The sequence below is a fragment of the Microtus oregoni genome, unplaced genomic scaffold, assembly GCF_018167655.1.
Source record: "Microtus oregoni isolate MIOR12 unplaced genomic scaffold, Mior012 000000F_ref0000247, whole genome shotgun sequence".
In the NCBI taxonomy this organism is placed as follows: Eukaryota; Metazoa; Chordata; class Mammalia; order Rodentia; family Cricetidae; genus Microtus; species Microtus oregoni.
The window spans coordinates 45,796,685-45,816,084 of NW_024543059.1; the positions used below are offsets into that span (position 1 = coordinate 45,796,685).

The 19,400-nt window shown below is 43.7% G+C and overlaps 1 protein-coding gene across 1 annotated transcript in view; it reads left to right on the forward strand.

Moving 5' to 3' along the window:
- The window catches only part of Siglecl1 (SIGLEC family like 1), a 32,150-nt gene that overhangs the window by 9,084 nt on the left and 3,666 nt on the right, over nt 1-19,400 (forward strand). Inside the window, exons 3-4 of the mRNA XM_041677406.1 lie at nt 18,413-18,694; nt 19,022-19,127. Coding sequence (XP_041533340.1) covers nt 18,413-18,694; nt 19,022-19,127 — 388 coding nt within the window. The remainder of the gene's footprint in view (nt 1-18,412; nt 18,695-19,021; nt 19,128-19,400) is intronic.

Sequence of the window (19,400 nt, forward strand, 5' to 3'; positions counted from 1 at the left end):
GCCTGGGGCAGACTGTGGGGCTGCTGGCAGTGAGACCAGGTTTATCCCTACTTCTTGTTCTGACTTTTTGAAACCCATTCTTTTTGGAGGGATACCTTGCTCAGCCTGGATATAGTGGGAAGGGCCTTGATCTTGCCTCAAAGCACTGTGCTAGACATTTGTGACTTTCTTACTCTCTCTGAGGAGTGGATGGGGGAAAGGTAGAAGGTGGAAGGAGTAGAAAATGCATTTGACATGTAAAATGGAAAAGATAGGTTTTTTTTAAAAAATAAATTAAAAGAAAAAGAAAAAATTTAAATTATTATAATTAATAATCCTTCTCCTTTCTTTTCCCTTCTTCTCTCCGTCTCCTGTCTCCTCCTACTCTTCTTCCCGCCCTTTCTCTCCATCTAATCCCCCATATTTTCCAGTTCCCCACTGACAGACATTCTGTTTCTTGACTGTAATGGACAGAGGTGCAGGTGTCTCACTGAAGCTTTGACTTCATTCCCTTTAGCTGTCAGTGCTTCCAATTACAGTTTGGCCTTGAGGTCGTTCCATTTTTTAACTTTTTTTTTTTTTTTTGGTTTTTCGAGACAGGGTTTCTCTGTGGCTTTGGTTCCTGTCCTGGAACTAGCTCTTGTAGACCAGGCTGGTCTCGAACTCACAGAGATCCGCCTGCCTCTGCCTCCCGCGTGCTGGGATTAAAGGCGTGCGCCACCACCGCCCGGCTTTACCTGTTTTTTAACTCTTCTCTTAACACAGTGTCTGCACTAATTCATGTCCCCACAGTAGTGTAAAAACATTTTCTTTGCCTCACATCCGTGGAGCACTCATCTCTTATTTTTCCAAATTAATTTATCATTATCTCACGTGTATGGACATTTTGCGCAGATCCAGGCAGTATCCGCAGGAGTTGGAAGAAAGCATCAGATCCTATGGAACTGGAGTTGAAACGGTTGCTGACCGCTGCCCTGTGACTTGGATTTTTCACCATTCTCTGGAAGAGCAGCTGGTGCTCTTAACAGCTGAGTCATTGCTACAGTTGCTACCTTTTCTTTTGGATAAAAGTTGTCATAACGGGGGGAGGGGCCATAGCACAGCGGTGGTGACTAGATTAGTAAGGCTGGTCCTTTTTTAACCTACCTGTGTCCATGTCTATCTACTTTAATGCTACTGGTATAGATGTCTTTTAATAACTGTTCTTTCCTTTCATTTTAGGTCACTTTCTTTGTCGCTTCTGTAATGTGTGCTTCCTTTCCTATTGGGCACCTGTTCATCTTTTTTATTGCAAAGAAGTTCATATAAATTCACATAATGTGTATGTATTGGATGTATATATTTATCAGGACTGATACTTGTTTCTTTTAAGATTTTATTTTATTTTATTTCAGTGTGTGTGTGTGTGTGTGAGAGAGAGAGAGAGAGAGAGAGAGAGAGAGAGAGAGAGAGAGAGAACTGGTGCTTACAGGCCAGAAGAAGACCTCTGATCTCTTGGAGCTGGTGTTACAGGAGACTGTGTGCTGCCTGACGTGTGCTCTGGGAGCTGGACTCAGGGTCTCTGTCAGAGCAACAAGTGCTCTTAAGCACTGAGCCACCTCTCCTGCACGCAGGATGTGATGTAAATGTAGGACTTTAAACATACTACGTAAGTACCCTTTGACACTCTTGGACCTCTGCAACTTTTATTTTGAGATAGACTCTCACTGGATTGACCTTGAGGTTACTCCACAGTCCAGGCTGGCCTGGGATGTATGGTTCTTCTACCCCAGTTGGTAAATTGATGGGATTATGAACCTTCGAAACCAAGGCTACAGAAGTTTAGTTTTAAAAATGAAACCCTGTTTTTCTATTCATCATTTAGTTCCTACGGTTTCTATAATGCCCCCCAAACATTATTTTATAGACCAGTGTCACATGAGCCAGTGACATTCCCATCAGCACTTCAGGGGCTTGCGTTTAGGTTTCCATCCACGCTGAGCCGCTGTGTTGTGTGGTGTTGGGTCACTGACAGCAGCTGTCTGGAAGGAAGGAAGGAAAGGAGGGGCTGTATAGAGGAAGTTTCAGAGATGGGGAGGCAGGACAAGGAACCTGAAACATGATTGCAACACAAAAGAAGGGCTGTGGGGAGAGGTTCTGCTTCCCTATTCTTCTGTGGTTTCTGAGAACTACTTGAAAAATCTGCTCCCAAGAGCCTCTGGTGGCACCTGACACAGTCACATACAGCGGAAACACAGATCTGGTGGCACCTGACACAGTCACATACAGCAGAAACACAGATCTGGTGGCACCTGGCACAGTCACATACAGCAGAAACACAGATCTGGTGGCACCTGGCACAGTCACATACAGCAGAAACACAGATCTGGTGGCACCTGGCACAATCACATACAGCAGAAACACAGAGCTCTCTCTCATGGCTCAGGGACATGGGAATCTGAAGTCATGTACTTATCTGTGCATCACATGGCCGCCCCTCTATGGAGTGGATCAGCCTCTCTTTTCCCCAGTTGTTGAAGGCTTCTGTCATCCTAGCCTCTTCCACCACTCCCATCTCTTCCTCTGTGGTCATGAGGCCTCATTTGGAATGTGTACCCATCTCCTGTGCTTCTCCTTAGAAGGACACCTTCGATAGACCAGCTAGATAGAGCAGATGTCCCCTTCTCCTTAGAAGGACACCTTCGATAGACCAGCTAGATAGATCAGATGTCCCCTTCTCCTTAGAAGGACACCTTCGATAGACCACCTAGATAGAGTAGATGTCCCCTTCTCCTTAGAAGGACACCTTCGATAGACCAGCTAGATAGAGCAGATGTCCCCCTGCACAGGTTCTTCACTTGTCACACCCTATTCTCCTACCACTTTCCTTTTTATGAGGGAGAAATAACATTTCAGTTTCCAGGAAGCGAGGCCTGGCTTCCCATGGGCTGTATGCAGCCTGCTGAGCTGCCCTGGGCCCATCCCCTCCAGGGGCGTTCCTGTGTGCTCCAGACTCTGCCTCTTTCACCATGTTTTCCCAGATACACTGGTGGGCTCCTCATGTGACATACACATGTTGGGAAAACAGTCTGCTGTCCTGAAAGGACTCACAGGAGAAAATAGCTAAGAACAGGTGTCTGCAGCCACAGGCTATGAATAACTTTAAGCAGTGCACAGACATTCCAGTGATGTGGGAGTGATTTCTTATTAATAAAGAAACTGCCTAGACCCATTTGATAGGCCAGCCCTTAGGTAGGCGGAGTAAACAGAACGGAATGCTGGGAGAAAGAAGCTGAGTCAGGGAGTCGCCATGGTTCTCCTACTCCAAACAGACGCAGGTTAAGATCTTTCCTGGTAAGCCAGCTCGTGGGCTACACAGATTAATAGAAATGGGTTAGATCAATATGTAAGAGCTAGCCAATAAGAAACTGAAACTAATGGGTCAGGCAGTGTTTAAAAGAATACAGTTTCTGTGTAATTATTTCGGGTAAAGCTAGCCGGGTGGCGGGACACAGCCCGCCGCTCCGTATTTCAACATTCCAGTTTTATTAAACAGCAGCTATACTACATCATAAAAACAGCTGCAAAAGAAGTGTGAAAAGGAAAGGAAAGAGAACATAAGATCACAAGTGAATGGGTGGGTGCCCAGAGGATGTGTTTGTGTTTGGTTCCTGAATTTCTACAGTGACATTCTTTAGCACATCTTCTGTGTGGGATGGTGTACATAGAAGACACTACCGTGAAAATGTGGAGAGGAGAGAACAGCTTGCAGGAAGTGTTCTCTCTTCCCAACACGTGAGCTCTGGGGATCAAGCTTGTGTTATGAAAAGACCCCCGGTGTGGGGAGACTCTCACTCAAGTCTTGGGATAACACGACTCCTCCCCAGTAACTCACGAAAGACCGTCCTTGCTGCAATCACACGAGGTTATTGACAGGTACCAGGCTGAGACTCTTGTCCCATGCAGGGGAGGAGTTCGACCTCAAGTAGCTGGGAGAAGGGGTATTTAAGGGATGAAACCACAACCCAGTAATCCAAAGGGGGTAGGGAGGGTGTCGTTGGAAAATTCCAATAATACCAGTGATAATCACAAGGGGGCAACTCCCTGTTTCTCAAGATTATTGTCAAGATTACAATCTAACCTTATCTTCAGCTAGTTCCTGAAACAGAGTCACTGAACTGGCTAATCCTAGGTTTATGATTCTTCTCCCCCTGCTTGGATTTTTGGCTTTATTTTTTCTGCTGGGGGGGGGGTCTGGATTTATCCAGGTCTCTCACCTGTCAGACTTAGGGCAAGCACTTTTACCTTATGAGCCAACTTGCCAGCACTCTTTACAATTCATTACATGTTTATAATATCTTGTGATCATGTTATCTCATATTTGCCTTCTTTATCCACCCCACCTGCCCTCCCCCTTTTATCCCTGGCTCCCTCTGAATCTCTTCTTCTCCTGTCCCCTCATGTCATGTTGTTGTGACTGTTCTCTGAGTTAACAAACTGCCATCTGGTGGAATTCAGCTGTGTCCCCTTGTAAAGGTCATCCTAGCTGGGCTGATTGCTTGTCTTGACCTAGTATAGAGGGCTATAGTAGGTCCCTACCAACTGGCCACTCTGCATGTGGTCTGAGGGAGGGGCTAGATTACAAAGTCTGGGGAAGACTAGAGCAGGGGTTTCATATAAACAGCTATGGGGAAACCCTCACTGATGTTAGTTCAGTAAGGCCACTTGAGGAACAAGCCAACAGAAATGACTGCCTAGATTTTGCAATTCAGGATGGCTGTCTCTAGCTCAGAGTCATAAACATCAAATATGGTTGCACATATATCTACAGATGCTAGTGATGTCCCTAGAGGTAAGAAATCACAACCCAAATAACTTCAAGAAGTCATAGAAAAATAGTTCATAATGAAAGACACCCCCCCATACTTGAAAGACCCCCGTGCCCACATACTATGTTAAACTCTGCTGAAAATTTAGCTGGGCCCCTGGATATCTATGGGTTGCAGACTCACCGACTAGGCTAAGAAGAGAGAATACTCAACCCCCACCCCCACCCCCACCCCCACCCCCAAGGGGTTCTATCTAAATTGTCAACTTGCTGCAGGGTGTTTTATCTGTCTTTATGGTTTTTCGGGGAAATTCAAGAATAGACATGGGGCCATTCCCAGGATGAGCTAAGCCCACCAATTTGAGAGCCAATGAAATGCTTGTGCTATACTACCTTCTTATGTAATCATTTTCCCCTATAAATATGGCTGTTTGAATTTGCCCAGGGTGTGCAGTTGGCATAAGCTACTGTTGCACGCACAGGCGCCTGTGTAATCAATAAAGACACCTCTTGCTGATTGCATCTGGGGGATTTCTCCCACCACCCTTGAAAATGAGGGTTTTTCTTTTTTTTCTTTCTTTTTTTTTTTGCAAGATCTGGGTCTTGCTATGGTGGTCCCGGGTGATATCTCCCTTGTTCAGAGTCACACTGCTATCTGTGAAACCAATTGCCATAAAGTTGAGATTTTCATGAACCATCAAACAAGACACCACAAGGGTTTTTCAATAGATAATAAGATAAAGTCTTTAAAGACAAAATAAAATAATATAAAAAGACACACAAAGATGGAAAGTGCACAGAGTCTGGATCTTACATGGTGTCTTGTTGATTTTGTATTCTTTGAATGATAATGAGCGGAGAACGACAGCTGCTGGGAGACATTGGATTATGGAAAGGTCTGTCAAATTAAACCAGGCTGGATACTTTAGAAATGCCTTAACTTTAAAATGGAAGCCAGAAAATATATTTCTTTGGGGAAGTGGTTATTCTTTTGTTTCCACAGAAAACAAAAGGTGTGAAAATCCTGGCTACATATATAAATAACCCTATAAAAACGACGAGACAGGTAATGTACATTTTACCTGCTCAAACATAAAACAAAAACATTATTTTTGGTAGGCTTGTGTATAATGCACAACTCGTACTTGTGTGTTATCTTTGAAAGTTTATGCATTTTCAGAGCAAGGGGACCAGACACCAGTGAATGTCTTTGTTGTGGTTTCCTCAGAGTTCTGCATTCAGAACAGCTTCAAAGATGATGCTGAGAGGGTCCAGCCTCACAGACTCTTCTAGCCAGGAATACAAATAAGTCTTGTGCTTTCCCATTGCACAGAGACTGAACAACAAATATTGTGTTATGGCTACTTTTCCTAGGATTTAACCATTATCTCAATTTTCTCAGGTTCTTAAAGACTTTGTCATTCCCAGCCAGCAGGAAATAATTTTAAGAACACAGCATCCACATTTCCAAAAGGCAGGGTGCATGGTTTGGGGTTGTTCAATGAATGCTTGTCATCACTTAGAGGGGTTGGTCACATGCTGTTATTGGCAGGGAGGATATTAAGCAAAGAAAATTAGATCCAGAGATCTCATTCTGAAAAGAAAAAGGGGGATACAAAAATGATGGGATAAAAGGGTAGATTAATTTATCTACTTTCAAACTAGAAAAGCAACTTCTAGTCTCAAATATTTTACCTTTGCATGGATTTTTGTTTAAGGTTATTTTGTTGTATGTAGGTTTCTACTCTTGTATGAGATATTTTGTATAATGATACAAATTTAAGGTTATTTTGTTACACTGTATTATATGTTTCTATTCCTTGTTTAAGGTTATTTTGTTATATTGTATGTAGGTTTCTACTCTTGTATAAGATATTTTGTATATTGATACAAATCTAAGGTTATTTTGTTACACTGTATTATATGTTTCTATCTCTTGTTTAAGGTGTTGTATCTGCGGAGTGCATTTTCAAATGTAGTGTAAAGTTCTAGTCCTTGAAGGCTATTTAGGGTAATAAAGAAATGCAGGTTAGTAGTAGTTAGTTGCTGAGAGCAAAGACCTGCATTTTGGTTATAGCCATCTTAAGTTCACAAGTTAAGTAAGCTGTTCAGAAGCCTCTGTAGGGCAGGTTCTGGGCCTAGGAAAATAACCCAGTGTCTTATCTCCCTGTGAGACCTGCAGGCCCCAGGCTTCAGAAGTAATTAACATTCCCTTTGTTAGGTAATAGTCACACAGCCTCCTTAATCTCTTCCTAAGAGCTAGAGACATCTCCGGACCTGACATTCCAGCATCCTACCCTCCCTCCTGCCTTTTTGCTACATAAAGCTCCTGAGAAAAAAGAAAGTTTGCAGCTTGATCAGAATACAGACTTGCTGTCCCTATCTTGTGTCTCTTGTCCCTTTCATTCCTCCCCTCCAGGAAGGATCCGGTTCTATTCCTTCCCGCTGGTGAGGACACTTAGTTATCTCTCTACAACAAGCAAAGGCATGAGGTACATTTTTAATCAGAGACATATTTTAAATAAATAGATGATCTTTAGACACATCAGAGGCATACAGAATATGGAATTTTAATGTTTTGATAACATAGGACTTTTCATGACAGCAATACATGTCTGCTTCTGGCAGCATCAATTTACTTCCAAAGAAGATGGTGGGCACCATAGAGTTTGGGCAATTGGAGTTTGCTTTCATTGTAGCAAAGTTAGCCATTGGGCAAGAAACTGCCCTTACCTCAACAGCTGGCAGTTTGCTGCCCACACTGGACAAGCAGGACAGAAAAGTGACTACAGAACTTTTTTATATATAGTTAAAGCCTAGTTTTAATAGTTAGGGTTTCCTAAAGGAATAGAACCAACAGAATGAATGTGGATTACAAAGAAGACTTACCATAAAGGAGAAGAGTCCAGAGACTGGAAATGGTGCCACAGATAAGACATGGACATTGCTCAATGAACTCACAGTGGCTATGGGACCGATACAAGGTCAAGCTAACAAGATAAACCAATATTCCATCAAACAGCACTAACTAAGCTCGGTCGGTTACAAAAAAAAAATTTTTTTTTAAGAGAGAAAACATGAAAACAGAAGGGAGATGTAGGGGATCAGGAGAACTTAACAGTAGGTAGGTGTTATCAAAATGTATTGTAAACATGTATGAAATTCTCAAAGGATAAATAAAATTGTTATTTTTAAAAGATAAGTAATCCATTGTGATTCCTTAAGTAGTTAAACAACAAATTACTTTTTTTTGAAAAGAGAGTTTCCAAACGTTTTTGTGACATTTTAGCACCTACACTTGAGCAAGCTGATGTAATGACTAAAGCCAAGAGAATGCCCACAGTTGGATCATAGTGGGAATGGCTGCCAAGTGCCCACATCATTCAAAGGTATTACAACAAAAACCAAAAGGGAACCTGAACAAAAAAGCAAAACCCCTGAGCATCTGCTATGAACTTTAAGATAATTCTGTTTACACATATTTAAACTACTAAATTCTCATCCAAAACACTTGGGTGCTATTTTAGAATCAGACAATGGCTTCTGTACATGAAGAAAGTCTAGTGATGACTGTATTAGCTTAATCATTTTTTCCATCTTCTTAACATATTTTATTTTTTATTGATTTTTATTGAGCTCTACATTTTTCTCTGTTCCCCTCCCTGACTCTCCCCTCCCCTTCTACCCTCTCCCAAGGTCTCTATGTTCCCGATTTACTCAGGAGATACGTCTTTTTCTACTTCCCATGTAGATTAGATCTATGTATGTCTCTCTTAGGGTCCTCATTGTTGTCTAGGTTCTTTGGGGATTGTGGGTTGTAGGCTGGGTTTCTTTGCTTTATGTTTAAAAACCACTTCTGAGGAAGTACATATAATTGTCTTTCTGGGTCTGGGTTACCTCACTCAAAATAATGGTTCCAAGCTCCATCCATTTGCCTACAAATTTCAGGATGTCATTATTTTTTCTGCTGTGTAGTACTCCATTGTGTAAATGTACCACATTTTCCTTATCCATTCTTCAGTTGAGGGGCATTTAGGTTGTTTCCAGGTTCTGGCTATGACAAACAAAGCTGTTGTGAACATAGTTGAGCACATCCTTGTGGCACAATTGAGCATCTTTTGGATATATACCCCAAAATGGTATGACTGGGTCTTGAGGAAGGTTGTTTCCTAATTTTGTGAGAAATCACCACGCTGATATCCAAAGGGGCTGTACCAGCTCGCATTCCCACCAGCAATGCAGAAGTGTTCCCTTTACCCTATAATCTCTCCAGCATAAGTTGTCATCAATGTTTTTGATCTTGGCCATTCTTTCAGGTGTAAGATGGCACCTCATAGTTGTTTTGATTTGCATTTCTCTAATGACTAAGGATGTTGAACATTTCCTTTAGTGTCTTTCAGCCATTTTAGATTCCTCTGTTGAGAGTTCTCTTTTTAGGTCTGTACTCCATTTCTTTCATTGGATTATGTGATCTTTTAATGACCAATATCTTGAGTTCTCTGTGTATTTTGGAGATCAGACCTCTGTTTGATGTGGCGTTAGTGAAGATCTTTTCCCTTTCTGTAGGTTGTTATTTTGTCTTGTTGACTGTGTCCTTTCCTTTATAGAAGCTTTTCAATTTCAGGAGCTCCCATTTATTAATTGTTTCTCTCAGTGTCTGTGCTACTGGGATTATATTTAGGAAGTGGTCTCCTGTGCCAATGTGTTCAAGTGTACTTCCCACTTTCTCTTCTATAAGGAAAGTTCAGTGTGGTTAGCTTTATGTTGAGGTCTTTGATCCATTTGGGCTTGAGTTTTGTGCAAGGTGATAGATATGGATCTATTTTTATTATTCTACATGTTGATATCAGTTATTCGATTGGATTTGCCAGTATTTTATTGAGTATTTTTGCATCAATGTTCATAAGTGAGATTGGTCTGTAATTCTCTTTCTTAGTAATGTTTTTCTGTGGTTTGGCTATTGGGGTAATTGTAGACTTATAAAAAGAGTTTGGTAGGGCTGGGCAGTGGTAGCACATGTTTTTAATCCCAGCACTTGGGAGGCAGAGGCACTTGGATCTCTGTGAGTTCGAGGCCAGCCTGGTTTACAAGAGCTAGTTCCAGGACAGGAACCAAAAAAGCTACGAAGAAACCCTGTCTTGAAAAAAAAAAAAAAAAAAGAGTTTGGCAATGTTCCTTCTGTTTCTATTGTGTGAAACAATTTGAGAAGTATTGGTATTAGTTCTTCTTTGAAAATCTTGTAGAATTCTGAGCTGAAACCATCTGGTCCTGGGCATTTTTTGGTTGGGAGACTTTTGATTACTGTTTTTATTTCTTCAGCAGTTATAGATCTATTTAATTTGCTTAACTGATCTTGATTTAATTTTGGTAGGTGATATTTATCCAGAAAGTCATCCATTTCCTTTAAGTTTTCCAATTTTGTGGAGTACAGCTTTTCAAATGTGACCTCATGATTAACTGGATTTCCTCCATGTCTGTTGTTATGTCCCCCTTTTCATTTCTGATTTTGTTAATTTAAATATTAATTAAATATTAATATTAAATATTCTCTCTCTGCCTTTTGGTTAGCTTGGATAAAGGTTTGTTAAAGAATGAACTCTTTGGGGGCTGGAGAGATGGCTCAGAGGTTAAGAGCATTGCCTGCTCTTCCAAAGGTCCTGAGTTCAATTCCCAGCAACCACATGGTGGCTCACAACCATCTGTAATGGGGTCTGGTGCCCTCTTCTGGCCTGCGGTCATACACACAGACAGAATATTGTATACATAATAAATAAATATTTTTTAAAAAAAGAATGAACTCTTTGTCTCATTGATTCTTTGCATTGTTTTCTTTGTTTCTATTTTGTTGATATCACGTCTTAATTTGATTATTTCCCCGCTGTCTAGTTCTCTTGGGCTTGTTTGATGGCTCAGTCCTGCCTCCTCAAATGTCCCTGGTCTGGATTCGCTCTGCTCCTGTGGAGCTTGCCATCTCAGGCCCGCTCCAGCCTAGGTCACTGGCCCATTCCCACTCCCATGGAGTTAACCGCCACAGGCCTGTTCTGGCCTAGGTCACTGGCCCAGGACTGCTTCTGTAAATGTCCCTGGTTGGATCCATTCTTGCTCCTGTGGAGTTCACTGTCCCAGGCCTGCTCTGGCCCAGGTCCTTCTCTTGTTGAGTTTGCTGCCTCAGGCCTGCTCTGGCCTATGTCACTGGTTTAGTCCTGCTCCTGTGATATTTGTTAGCTCAGGCCTGCTCTTGCCCAGGACACTGGCTCAGACTTGTTCCTGTGGAGTTTGGCCATCTCAGCATGACTAGAGAACTTTGCCAAGACAGGATAGGAAAGACCTTCAAAAATTCCTGCTTCATGAAAAAATCTGTCAGATACTCTGGGCCTGTAGAAGATGGGTGCCCCAATGTTACAGAGGAACCTTGGGCTGACTGTCCAGGCAGGCGTTGAAGTCTACAAGGCTCTACTGTAAATGCACAGCTGACAGATTCATAAAGGCAGACCCACAAGTGTACAACTTATGGGGCCCCTGTTTTATAGAGCTGCAGGAACACTTGTCTTTTGAAAAAGCCAATGGCATATCTGTAAAACCTTGTGAAATCTTGATTTTTCCCTTCAAAACAGGTTTCATGACAGGCGGTGGTGGAGCACGCCTATAATCCCAGCACTCGGGAGGCAGAGGCAGGTGGATCTCTGTGAGTTCGAGGCCAGCCTGGTCTACAAGAGCTAGTTCTAGGACAGGAACCAAAAAGCTACGGAGAAACCTGTCTTGAAAAATCCAAAAAAACAAAAACAAAAACAAAAAAAAAAAACAAAAAAAAAACAACAACAACAACAAAACCCCAGGATTCATTTCCAAAACACCTCAGCAATGTAACTTCTACATGGACAATGGAATGACCTTGCTCCATTCCCCCACACCATGAGGACTTGGAGCCATGGCATTCACTCTTTGTTCTAACAGTCAAATTTACTTAGAGTCAGTCCCATAGAATTACCTGCTAACAGAATACATAGAAATTTCTACAAAAGACAGACACTCAACAGGAAGGCAGCATTCTCCACCTTTGCTAACAAACAAATCTGGGCATCCCCAAAGCTTGTTATCACAAAAGACACTGGATGAGGAGAATGAGTGAATCCAGGACCCAGGGATAGTAACTTTATCTAATGGTTTGGGATGTCAGGAATTTCCCTTTGAATGCTGTCTCGTTTCTGGGTTGGGCCATCTGTTCTGGAGTGTGTCTTGTCAGGCTCTACCTGCCATTTTTGTGATTTTGATATTCATATTATCATTGTCCTTGCCTATGGAATTTCCCAACCACGTCTGTAAAGACTAGAAACCTCATGAAGACCACCCCTTCTTCTTATTCTTCTCCTTGCCACTTCGTCTTCTCCTTACTTTCTTCTTTCTTCTCCTTCTTCTTATTCTCCCCCTCATTTTTCTTCTCCATGCCCTTTTACTTCACTTTCTCCCCTTGCACAAAAAATAAAGAACATTCAGAAGTAATGTGTTTTATTGTTTAACCCGCAGATCCTCCCTGCCATAATCATCTAATTCTGAGCCCTGAGGGGGTACTGAGGCTGGTACTCAAGGCCCTGACAGGCAGGCAGATGTCTCTGTTGTTTCTTAGTTTTGGAAGCTACTTGTTCTCTATTTCCTGTTTATTCAGGTAACATTGTATCCTTTTGGGGTCTCTGATGGCGTTGAAGACAAGATAGTTACAGTTTTCTTTGTTACCAAATTAAAAAAAAACTCACAAAAAGTATAAAATATATAAAGTTGAGAGACAAAAAAGCTTAAATTGGTTGTCAAAAGATGTTTTGAGATCTAAAAGGATAGTTTTAAGATGGTAATACAAGTTGTGATAAAAATGGTTTAGGTATAAAACTTTCATCAAGGTAAGATAGATAACAAACAGAGTATTTTCTCTGAATATGCCAAATAGAAACGTTAATTTGTATTTGTAATACATTTTAAAGCAATTCTTGCCTGATTTTTGTTCTTATTGTTTATAGTTTTATTGTGTTAGAGTTAAAATCTTTCCTTTTTATTTATACAAATAAATGGAAGTGTTGTGGAATATTCTTTTACACTATGTGAATATGTGTTACTATGCTTGGTTTAATAAAAAGCTGCATGACCATTAGCTAGGCAGGTGGGACTTCTAGGGAGAGAGAACTCTAAGAAGCAGACTCTTCAGCTGGCCACAGAAAGCAAGACATGCAGAAGAAGAGGCAAAAGTCATAAGACAGCACAAAGATTAATAGAAACAGATTAATTTAACTTGTAAGAGATAGTTAGAAACAAGCCTGAGCTAAGGCCAAGCTTTCATAATTAATAATATGTCTCCTTGTCATTTTTTTCCGAGCTGGCAGCCCAAAGAAAGTTTCCTCAGGCTACAGTGGCAGATGGTTACACAAAAATAGTTTAAGTCACATGTTTGCTTTCTTGCCTGTGAGGTAGAAAGTCCTAGATCAGGAGCTGCACAGGGCAATTTCCTTCTGTGGCCTGACTTGTGTCCTCATATGGTTTGTTTTGCATGTGACTCTTCCTATAATGCACAACATCTTATTTTAGAGCCATGCTAATGAATATATTTTCTGATATCTTGTAGACACACATTCTGACAGATAGGAGGCTGAGACTTCTACACATGAACTTGAACAGGATACAATGTATCACACAATGCTTCAGGACTACAAAGTTGTTCAGAGTCACTTATCAGGGGGTGAAAGCTGAAGGATCAGACGAGCAGAGCAGCCAGCCTCTGGAGTTCTTCCTCTACCAATACTCAAACCAAAGGGGTGATCCTGTCCTCAGACTGCATGCTCAGACTGACTGCCTCAATCTGACTGCAATGGGCTCATGTCTCCTCCCACTTTACATTCCTCTCTCTGCCCAGCCATTTCTCTTCTTGTCTCCACCTCCTTAGCTCTGGGATTAAAGGTATGTGCCACTACTGCCTGGTCCCTATGGCTAACTAGTGTGGCTAACTCTGCACTCTGATCTTCAGTCAAGCTTTATTTCTTAGATCATAAACAAAATATCACCACACAGAATGATCTTGCCCCTTCCTCAAATAGGAAGTAAGGAGTCCATCCCACAACAGCAGCCTCTGCATCTGGACCTGTTTCTTGTGAGTCCTCAAAAGATGTGGCTCCAGGGTCATGCGGACTACCAGAAGGAGCCTACTGGTGATGGCATGACTCAGTAAAAACCGAGGAAAAGCAGAGTGACCCCTGGGACCCACCCCGACTCTATAGAGAGCACTGTCCTTTATCCTCCACTAGAGTCTCCTCAGACTGAGGACTGGGAACTCTGGCCCCTCTGATATATGAATCTTGGAATGGATACAAAAACAGCAGGAACAGAAGGACTCCTGTCCCAAAGCTAAGATTCCCCCTGACTTCCTGATACTGTCACCTAACCTGGCAGTCTTTCAGATCCTGTTCTGTGTGATCCAGGCTTGGGAAGTCACAGTAAGTAGATTGGGAAGCTGTCACATGGGACGGCATTCTCATGAGGCCATCAGAGTCCTGATCCATCATCCCTACTCACTTATTCCCAAGAACTTAGCTGCTAGCCACACAGGGTGACAGGATTTCCCACAACTTCTGGCATTAATCCCCTACCAACAGTCTGTGGTTGGCCAGAGCCCACTAGCTGGATAAGGACTTTAGAGCAGGATGAAGCCGCAGTCAGAGAACTAAGAACTGAGGGTCTGACATCCTCCCTGAGTGTCCCCCGTGGAGCCCCATGAGCAAAGTGGAAGTGCTTGCTCTCCGTGGTCCTGAAAGCTTGTGAAGTCGGAGGACAACCTCCCCAGTCCTCCCTCTGGTGCCTTCTTTTTGTTTGAGACAGGGTCGCTCTTTGCCAACCCCTGGAGTCCTGATTCTGTCAGACTGACCGCTGAGAGCGCCCAGAAGCTGTGGGTTGTCTGGCAGCATCTAGTGCTCTGATGGGGATGGCGGAGTGGCAGGAAGCCGGAAGGGAGACAGGTGTAGGCGGTGGACTTTTCTCAACCAGTGTGGCACCACTGCACCCCGTGTGCAAAGCACAGTGTTTCTGTTAAGTTGGGAGCGTAGCCCCCAACCCGAGGCCTGAGAGTTGTATTGGTCTGGACTCCAAATCCCAGCATGCCAGGTCCTGATCCCTCCCATAGGGTATTTAGGTGAACTCCCAAAAGAGGATCATGAAGTCTCTTTTCCTTTCTCCTGGTGGTCGCAAGTTTTCGCCTCTGGTTAATATCCCATTAAACCTGGATATGTCTTAATTTGGCTTGTTTTGATTTTGTTTGATTGGGATTTTGCATCCAGAGAGCTCGCGTTAGGAAAAATCCCTAACAGTTTTATCTTCAAGGTCTGTGAAAACTCTGACTATGTGGGTGGGAAGTTCCCACTCCGTGATCAGTTGTTCTCTGCTTGACTTCATCACTGGGCTTCTGGTGGTATTTCTTTTCAGTCCTGTGACACAAAAGCCTGGTACTCTCACCCGAGATTTTGGAACCATGGGAGTAGGTTGAGGTGGGGAGAGAATGGGAGGGGAGCAGAAAAAAATATATAGCTCAATAAAAAATCACTTAAAAAAACAAAAGCAAGGCTGGCTGACAGGGAAGGGAGTGAGGAGGGTTGGAGTCAAAGTGTGTTTTGATGAGAATGGTCAAGAAAGGCCTTGTGGAGGGAACGCCAAATTGCCAGTGTCTCACAGTAACTCCTGATTGGCTCAGAGCCACCACAAAGATGGGTGGGACATCAATGTTCAGTTCCTGATTGGCAGTGGTGATTTTGCCTCAACTTCCAGAGGCAAGTACACAAAGCAAAGCTTTACAGCCTCACTTGTTGGTTGTGGCGTAGAAGCGCAGGCACTCATTGGCTGCTGAGTAAGATGCTATTCATACTTTGTCAGGTTGTAGACAGCAGACAGACACACACGCACACACACACGCGCACACACACGCACACAGGCACTCACGCATGCAGGCACGCGCATGCGCACACACCGTGTATGCACTGCAGAGACTGTCACGTGGCCCTCCTGTGCTACTCTAGCGTGGCAGACAGACTATGACCGGCTGCCTGAGCCTATGGGAGGGTCCATGGGATTCTTGTGCGTCGAGATCCTCCACACTGGGGTTCCAGGGACATGGAGTTCCTCCCTTAGTCACGCAGTCTTCAGACAGCGTATCCTCGGACGTCTCACGAGACAGGCTCAGGGCGGTTAAGCCGCTCTGCAACCTCAGCACCGAGGTAACGCGAGTTCCTTGTTTGTCCAACCCCCGTTCCGGTCGGTCAGTTTACCAGGTGCCAGTTTAGTCAGTTTATGCTAGAAAGCCTGTCACTCCTCAGTCACCCGATCAGCTTTTCGCCTCTCAGTCAGCTGTTCATCCTCCCCTAGTCAACCTGTTACCCTTCAAGTCCCTTGTTTGTTCCGGCTCTCACTTGTTCATCCCGCCACCCCTCAGTCACTTCACCACCCCGTCTCCCTCCAGTCTCTTTCACAGTGTCACCCATTTAACTTGAAAAGAAGCCAGTGGATCTCCATTCTACTAATAGAACAAACAATACACTTGGGAATTAATTATCAGGGTAGTGGCTGTGTGAGTTAGCCATTAGTAAACTCACCCTGTAAATCAGGTCATCCCACAATCCATCAATGTCATGACAGACATAACATGACAGGTCCATCCTTAATTGGGCTCCCACCAATCTCTTGGTAAATTAATTCCAAACACCTGTAATTCTAGTTCTTGTGAGGTGGAGGCAGGAGAATCAGGATTTCAAGGTCATCCTCAGCTACACAGAGAGGCCAACATTGGCTATATAAAATATTGTGAAAAACAAAACAAAATAAAATTTAACAGTTGGAGAATACTTGGCTGGCAAGAGGAAGATGGGGAGACAATCAGGTAAATGGAAGTGTGCTGAGGAAAAAGGACTTCATGGAGTCCCGAGAACAAGACATTAAGTAAAATGAAGAGAAATGATGACCAAAGGAAAATCAAGGAGGCATCCATTAGTAGCCGTCCCACCTACACTCCTTAAAGCCTGGCAGAGGAAAGCAAGACGAAATCAGAATCCTAAAGCTAGGTTGATAAATAAATCTCACCTATGTGACATGAATATGAGAACACCGTTGGAGAATGGGTGATAGTTGACCGGAGTTATTTGGTGATTTCCTGACAAAGCTTGAGCTGGGACCCATCTTGGGCTCATTCTGACACCCAGAATGAGGTTTTAAGTTTGGAAAAAAGAAAGAAAAAGTTGACAAATTAAAACAAGGCTTGTGTTTGATGTGGAGGTAGAACACTTATGACCGGTGAGCCCGGCAGCGTCACTCCTCTGTGAGAGGTATGAGCAATCATTCTCTGCTTGGCGTTCCTCGAACCCATCACTCGGGAGCCAGGGACTAGCCTGGTCTACACAGCCAGTCACAGCGGTCTTCCTGTTCTAGCCTCCATGGAACAGGATTACAGGTGTGAGCCACCACATCTGGCTATGGATTTACTGGTTGATTTATTCAGACTCTTTTCTGTACAGTGAAAGGAACACCAAAAGTCTAAATTCTACCCACTCCTCTGAATCTTGTCCCCATTTCTCACACTCCAACTCAAGGACACCATTCTTTCTCAATAACAAGAGAGGCCTCTGTCCAGGTCATTCCCTAGCCGGCCATTTCTTTAATGTCCCAATGGAAGAACCCCATGCATGCACACCTCTTGATTCCATCCCTCCATGGTTTACTTAATCAGGGTTTCTATTGCTGAAGACACACCATGACCATGGCAACTCTTATAAAGAAAGAACATTTAATTGGGTTGTCTTACATTTTTAGAGGTTTAGTCCATTATCATCACGATGCAACATGGTGACATGCAGGCAGACATGGTGCTGGGGAAGGAGTGGAGAGTCCTACATCTTGACTTTCAGGCAACAGGAAGTGGTCTGAGACACTGAGCATGGCTTGAGCATATATGAAGCCCCAAAGCCCACTTCCACAGTGACACACTTCCTCCAACAAGATCACACCTCCACCAAAAAGACCACACCTTTTAGTAGTGCCACACGTTTTGGGGGCCATTTTCTTTCAAACCACCACAACCTGCTTTGCAAAGATGTTCCTGCTCACCCACTTCTGCATCTCCTTCCAGTTGCCATCACCTTCCTCCTAACAGTGAAGAGTATTGCATGCCTGGGAGTTCTTGCTCTTCCATATGGGCCTGCCGCCTCTACAGTGGGGTAAGTGGACAAGAAGCACTTCTAGCACTGTCTGAGGAAGCCACAGAGAGAACCGTGAAGACAGAGGTCAGGGGTTGTAGAAGATAAATAATCATTGTGGATTGGACATCGTCTATCTAGGATCCCCCAGTGAGGGCTATGGTTATGACTCAGGGGTGGAGCTCCTGCTAGAATCCCTAGATAAGGGGCTGGAAGCATGGCTCAGCAGTAGATACCTCCCGAGAATCCCAAGGGAGAGACTGGGAAGTGGCTAAGTGGTAAAGCATTGTCTAGCAGGTGGAAGACCTTGAGTTTCAGCCACAGCAGGAGAAACAAAGGAAAGAAGGCTGGGTCCTTAAGGAAGAACTAAAAGAAAAATCAGGTGACCTTGCTGACCCCTGACCCTCCCTCTCCACAGAAGCTGCCAGACTGCTCAACTCTTTCTGCACTGTGGAGAAGACTTTGCAGTGCAGTTGCTCCTTTCGTGGGATCCCCACACCCTCTGTGCATTGGTGGATGGATGGTGTTCCTGTGGATGTGATCAGTGGGCATGGCCACCTCCAGGTGACCTCTACCACACTTGGCCCTTGGGACAACAGCACCCTCAGCATGGCCAAAAACCCAGGAATGGGCACAGTCCTTCTTTGTGAGGGAAAGAACCAACATGGAACCCATGGTTTGAGTATCCTACTGATGTCAAGTGAGGGTGGGGACTTGGAGGCTGGGTGAGGGACTGGCCCTGAGGTCAGAAGAGGGACCACAGCCTGGAACCTGACTTAAGAAAGGCTTCCTGAGGGTGTACAAGATGGCTCAAAATGGCAGGTGCTTGCTGCCAAGCCTAACACCTGAGTTCACTACTCAGGTGCCACAGGGTAGGAAGAGAAAACAGACTATTGAAGCTTGTCCTTTGACCTCCACATGCACACTGTGGCCCATGCAACACCCCCTACACACGTGGAAAAAATGCAATTTTAAGATATTTTTGCTTATAAAAGCAAAGTCTTACTGAAATGCCTTCTACTTCTAGGAAGGGGCCCTTTCGCTCCCCAGATCTTTCTGAAAGCATTGCTCCACGGTGTTGTCTATGCAGCCATGGCAACCACACTACTTTTCATCTGCCTCCTCCCCTTAATGTGAGTATGTCTGAGCCCATTTTATGCTATGTGACCAAACATCTGAAATGAGCTAATTTATGAAACACAGAGGTTTACTTAGCTCAGGTTGAGGAAGTGCAAGAACATGGGGAGGGCATCTAGATCCAGAAAGGGCTATCATGCTATATCAATCACACAGTGAGATCCAGAGCAAGCACCTCTTCTCATAAAGTCACTAATGCCATCATAAAGACCTCACCTTCCAACCCCCTAATCCTATCTGGCAATGAGGAGAATGTAATTGAGACTGAG